At 45.3% G+C, this 6105-nt stretch overlaps 1 protein-coding gene across 1 annotated transcript; it reads left to right on the top strand.

The window, feature by feature from the left end:
- The first annotated feature begins 1166 nt into the window (after positions 1 to 1166).
- Positions 1167 to 4063, top strand: LOC108629983 (uncharacterized). The gene is made up of 3 exons (XM_018033017.1): positions 1167 to 1476; positions 1576 to 3168; positions 3240 to 4063. Exons 1-3 carry the CDS (start codon positions 1167 to 1169, stop codon positions 4061 to 4063), a joined length of 2727 nt encoding a protein of 908 aa, XP_017888506.1.
- Positions 4064 to 6105: the final 2042 nt, after the last annotated feature.

Consider the following 6105-nt stretch of genomic DNA (forward strand, 5'->3'; position numbering starts at 1 on the left):
TTCCGACACGCTGACGTACAATATAACACGTATATATTCAACAGTTATATTTCCATGTTAGTTACCGAAACGAATAGCTGCTACAATCTCGAAAGAAGCGCGCAGTCCCAACTTCGAAATGTAAAATCGCGGAACTGTAATCGTCCGAACTCTTCGAGCATCCGGCGAGCACGCGTAACAACAAAGTTACAACGCGAACTCTCACGTGTCGAGTCGAATAGAGCAAACGTTTTGTCTCTCTTTGTCTCTCTTTAATGACTCTATCGAACCTAGCGGACTATCCAAAACGCGTCGGTAAGAGTGACCTCTATTGCACCGTACGTGACAAACGTACCTGCGCTAGATAACTCATACGAATAATTAAACGTATTCGCACAATACCGGAGACGAAAGATAGAAACACTTGAAGGACAATACAATCAGGGATAATAAAACAAAGACAGCAATATTTCAACATCGTAGTAACATCGTAAAATACGGAGATGTTTCTTTTTCCTCAGCTCAGAATCACACAGCCAGATTCTAATCTTGCGGTTTTGTGATAAGCAATGACACCAGTAACAAGCCTTATTTGCACAAGGAGACACTTCCTTCTATACCTAAAAATAAAAGCAATCATTCTGAACAAAGATTTTTACCTGACTAGTATCTTGTCCTTCAAAGTAGCACGACACACGTAACGCAGCTGTAACGAAAACAGTTACATCAATTATAATTAGACGCTCTTTATCCTCGAACCTACCCAACCACCAAATTCCTTCCCTACCTCCTATCCCACATCCTGCAGAGTGAATGAATGATGAAAGAGTGATAGAATGGGCTGACACACGCAGTTCCAGCGCTGGGAGTGCCCGTGAGCGGTGGGGTTGTTCCCACCCCATCGTCTCCCGGGCTGATGTGAGCTTGCTCTGCCGAGGCGTTCGGGCTGCGTGGTGTCCGGGGATGGCCACTTCGGTCCTTAGCCAGGGAGTGTAGGTCGAGTGAAGGGGTCGGAGCCTTCACCGCGACGGGCGAGCTTCTCTTCGTCATTACTGGGAGAGATGAAGTGCTTAGTATAGGATACCCGGAGTTCCGGGTAGCTGGATAGGAATTCATCCACAGCGGGTGCACCCTCCTGTACCGCAGCCCGCCCCCTCCTACACGATGCGCCATTGAAACCACAAACAATGTCATTTACAAAAAAAACCCCCAAGCAAGGCACGATTGCACAAATTTTAAATAACATGGGAAAGGACCTCACCGAGTACTCGGGGAGAGAGCTCAGTGAGACCGACTCAACAAACGATGAAAGACTAAAGCGTGGAGACTTGGACAGAGAATCCTACGAAAGCGTTCACGCACCAAGCTTCACACTAACAAGGAGTCCCGTCAACTCTTCAAATCTGCCGCCTTCTCAAACAACCTCAACCGAGGAGAACAATGTTTTCCGAACGCCGGTAGGCACGATCACGAGAAGCACCCTGAAACAGGTCAAGCGCAAGAGAAGCGACGAAAAAAAGAAATCCGTAGAGAAGAAAAAGAAGGAAGACAAGAAGAAAAAGAAGCTAAGTTACTCACCGAACGAATCGGATGTAGGGTCCTATTCGGAAGGTGACGAAAGTGAATTTTCCGTCGACGCCGCAAACCAGCCGGACACAGCTCTAATTAGCTCGCTCCTAGACTGTGTCCAGGATATCCAGACTGTCAGAACCAAATCATCGAATCTGCAGGGTGGATATCAAAAGAAACTCAAGACTGCGGAGGAGACGATCAAGGAGATTAGCTCAGAACTTGCATGCAGAAAAATTGGCAAGGACGATGGTAAATTAAACCGCGCTCTAGCTGAAGAAAATAGTAAGCTTAAGAACTATATCAAACTATTGGAGAAAAGAATCTCCGCGCTAGAAGATTCCTCCAAACAAAAAAAAGAAGACGAAGGGAGTGTCTCAGACTCACGCAGCCTCCCTAATCAATTGGCGGAGCTAAAGACGAGCTTGGATAAGCAAATGACGGAATTCAAAGTAGAAATTAAGGCGATGCTGACATCCTGCATCACAAATAAGACGCTTGTACCTGCAACAGAAATCAATAGCTCGATTAGTAACAATGCAGTTGATAAGGGCAGAGATAACGTAAATAAACCGGCAGAGACCGTTCAAACAAAGTGGTCAGAAGTAGTTGGCAGGAAAAACAGAAGTAAAGCCAACGAAAACAAGAACCAAACCCCAGTTCAACGAACGGAAGCACAAGCAACAGGCTCCAATGTACAAATGGCCAAAAAGAAGAATCCTGTAAAAATAACAAGAGACAAAGAAGTTATTCATATTATACGGGAAGTGGGCTGTAAAATTGAATACGTGGAGATCATGAAATTAGCAAGGGAGAACATCAACATCACTGACCTGGGTATCGAAGGTGTAAGGCCGAGAACTTCACTTAACGGTGGCCTCATACTTGAGATACCAGGCAAAGACATGGAAAAGAACGCCGATGCCCTTGCTGCAAAAATTACGGACCTGGTGAAAGACAAAAGAATTAAAGTGTCACGACCTCAAAAATGGAAGGAAATAATAATTCTGGGCATGGATCTATCGATAAATGTCCACGACGTGACGGATGCAATAAAAAAACAAACAGGGAGCGACCAAGAGGTCAAAGTTGGTTCAATAAGGAAAAACCTACGTGGCTCCAGCTCTGTATCGGTAAAGTGCAGAAAAGAAACGGCTCTCAAACTCCTCGCTGCAGGGAGAATGAGAATGGGCTGGTCGGATGTGAGGATCACCGAAGCCGATGCACGTCCACTGCAGTGCTACAGGTGCTGGGAGTATGGCCATCTCAGCGGAGCCTGTAAAAGTCAAACTGACAGATCCACTTGGTGCTACAAGTGCGGAAATAAAGAACACATAGCTAGAGAATGCTTAGAAACTAATATGACGTGCAGGCTTTGTGAGGAGCGGAAACTAGCAGTTGACCACAGAATGGGAAGCCACGCGTGTTCCACACTCCGTAATTTTAAGGAAATTGACGACCTAAGGAGAAGAAACCTACCAAAGAGTAACCCCAAACCTGACGAGACATCGAAAAAGGTTGCACCACCGTTCTTGCTTGCAGCAGCAACACAACCAAGAATCCAGCCTAAACCCGGCACTGTAACATCTGACGCATCTGTAATGGAAAAGCACGCTAGAAGTAAAAACCGAGCTAATTCAACATAATGGATATAAGAATCATACAATCTAATTTAAACAACTCGCATGCAGCACACGTACTGTTCATAAAGCACTGTGCTGAAAACAACACAGATATCGGCATAATAAGCGAGCCGCGGAAAAACCCCGGAGCAGGGTGGCTTAGTGACCCTAGCGGAAAAGCCGCAATATATCTTCATAATAAAGACAACGATTTGATTATGAAGACGATAGCCACAGTTGACGGTTTCATCCTTGTCGGAGACAACCTGGTAAAGATAGGAAGCTGTTATTTTTCTCCAAGCAAGTCGCCGGACGATTTCGAGCTGTACCTGAAACAAATCGGAAAAATAATCAAAAGCGAAACCAAGAAATCCCCGCTGATTATTGGCGGGGACTTCAATGCGCACAGCAAAATCTGGGGCAGCAAAAAAGACAGCAAGAAAGGGAAATCTCTCGTAAACTGGGCTCTAAGCAACGGGCTCTTTTTAATAAATAAAGGGAACTCACCAACATGCGTAAGAACCCAAGGCTCCTCCATTGTTGATCTGACGTGGGCTAACGAACAGGCCACAAGACTATTATGGAACTGGAGAGTGCTCAGCGAGGTCGAGACTCTCTCAGACCATGTATATATTACAATGTCGCTCCACGCACAAATAAGAGACCGGGAGAAAGCCAGGAAAATTAGCGAGAGAGTATTCCCTAGATGGAATACAAATAAAATCAACCTAGACCTGTGCAGCGCTGCGATTATTGCTGACTCGTGGCACTTGCCGGAGATCAATACAGCAAACCTGGACAGAGTAATAGAAAACCTTGAGAATACACTGACCCGCGCATGCAATGCGTCGATGCCAAAAAAAAAGAAGTCGCTCTACGAAACCTCCCAATGAGTGGTGGTGTAACAGCCTCTCCATCCTGCGGAGCGAATGCCAAAAACGCAGAAGAGAGTGGCAAAGAGCGAGAAGAAGATCCGCGACATCAAACGACGAGCTGTCTGCCAAGCACGACCTATACAAAGAAACGAAAAAAGCTTTCAAAAGAGAAATGTTAAACGCAAAAAAGAAAGCACGGACCAATGTTTTAAAAACGCTGGACGATGATCCATGGGGGAAGCCATATAAGTGGACCAAGAGACTGAGAGACGGAGGTGGTCCAGTGATAACAGAAAATATGAATCCTGGACTTTTAGAGAACATAGTCAACTCTCTATTTCCGGATGGCCCACTTTGGACACCGCCAGGACGAACAACCGAATGGCGAGAAGAGTGGGAAATCACAACCCTGGAACTCCATAAAATCATTAAAAAGATGAAGAGCAAAAAAACAGCTCCGGGGCCAAAAGGCATCCCGGCCAAAATCATCGAAATATCAGCTGACTTACTGGAACACAGACTCCTGGAAATTTTCAACGGTTGTCTCAAAACAAGGATATTCCCGGTGAGCTGGAAGACAGCCAAATTGGTTCTCCTCAATAAACCCGGGAAGTCTCCGGATGACCCCGCTGCTTATAGGCCAATATGCCTGATTGATGACCTCAGTAAAATCTTCGAGAGAATCCTGGGATACAGAATTGAGGAATGGTGTGACAAAAATGACGACTCGCTAGCAAAGTGGCAATTTGGGTTCAGAAAAGGCAGAAGCACAATAGACGCCATTAAGAGACTGCGAGATTTTATTGATCAAAACGTAGAAATGGGTAAATGCGTGGTCGCGGTGAGTATTGACATCAGCAACGCGTTCAACTCCTTACCGTGGCCCGCAATTATCACAGCGATGAAAGAAAGGCGTTTCCCAAGGTACCTTATTGAAATGATAGCAGCTTACCTGTCAGATAGAAAAATCTCGGCAATCGACGCAGAAGGAAAGATCCTTTCAAAGAAAATGACATGTGGCGTTCCGCAAGGCTCAACTCTCGCAGCTCCTCTCTGGAATTTAGGCTATGACAACGTGCTACGCGCACCGCAGTCGAACAGCGTCCAAATTACAGGATACGCGGACGATACAATCGTCGCAGCCGCAGGACAATCCATCCAGAGAGCTATAGGGAAAGCCGAACTGGCAACATGGAGAGTCCTACACAGGATTAAAAAACTAGGTCTGAAAGTTGCAACAAAGAAAACGACGATCACATGTTTCCACCCAAGGAACATGAGAATTTCAAACAACACGAAAAGTATGACAATAAACGGTGAACGTATACCTATGAAAACTGAAATGAGGTACCTTGGAGTAATCCTCGACGAAATGCTGATCTTCAACAAACACATAGACAACCTGACCCCGAGGTTAAGAGGGTACTGCAACGTTCTGCACAATATCTTACCTAACCTCGGAGGTCCAAGAGAAGAAATTCGCAGACTTTATATAAACTTCTTTAATTCGATGGCACTTTATGGCTGTCATATATGGGCGAACGAAGTGCTGCAAAATAGAAAATTAATTAACACATTACTTGACGAACAAAAGAAAATGGGATTAAGAATAATTAGAGGCTACAAAACAATCGCGACGCAAGTCGTCTTCCTTCTTGCTAGCGCACCGCCATTAGACGTACTCATCGAGGTCTTCGATAAATTCTATAAACTCCAACGTGCGCTACCAACGCTAGACTCTGCATCCCTAAAAAAGGAAGAAGACAAATTAAAAACCGACAGGCTCAAAGAAGTACAATCAACCTGGCGGCTGAAACTATACTCACCAGGAACACGGGAGCACAGAGTAATCAAGGCGATACTCCCGAACTTCGATAACTGGATCAATCGCCAATTTGGTAGCCTTTCATACAGAATGACACAGGTAATCTCCGGGCACGGATGCTTCGGAGATTACCTGTATAAAATAAAAAAGGAGCCGACGCCGAAATGCCACCACTGCAGTGAGAGCAAAGACAATAATACACATACCGTCTTTGCATGCCCAGCATAGGCAGACG

Source organism: Ceratina calcarata, unplaced genomic scaffold (genome assembly GCF_001652005.2).
Source record: "Ceratina calcarata isolate Rehan_Ccalc_2016 unplaced genomic scaffold, ASM165200v1 scaffold60.2, whole genome shotgun sequence".
In the NCBI taxonomy this organism is placed as follows: domain Eukaryota; kingdom Metazoa; phylum Arthropoda; class Insecta; order Hymenoptera; family Apidae; genus Ceratina; species Ceratina calcarata.

Bases quoted from the DNA above. Each gene is read 5' to 3' on its own strand.
- LOC108629983 (XM_018033017.1), top strand. From the start codon at position 1,167: ATGTCATTTACAAAAAAAACCCCCAAGCAAGGCACGATTGCACAAATT. The intron at 1,477-1,575 runs GCAAGAGAAGCG...AATCGGATGTAG, and splicing joins CACCCTGAAACAGGTCAAGC to GGTCCTATTCGGAAGGTGAC. The intron at 3,169-3,239 runs GTAAAAACCGAG...ACTCGCATGCAG, and splicing joins AATGGAAAAGCACGCTAGAA to CACACGTACTGTTCATAAAG.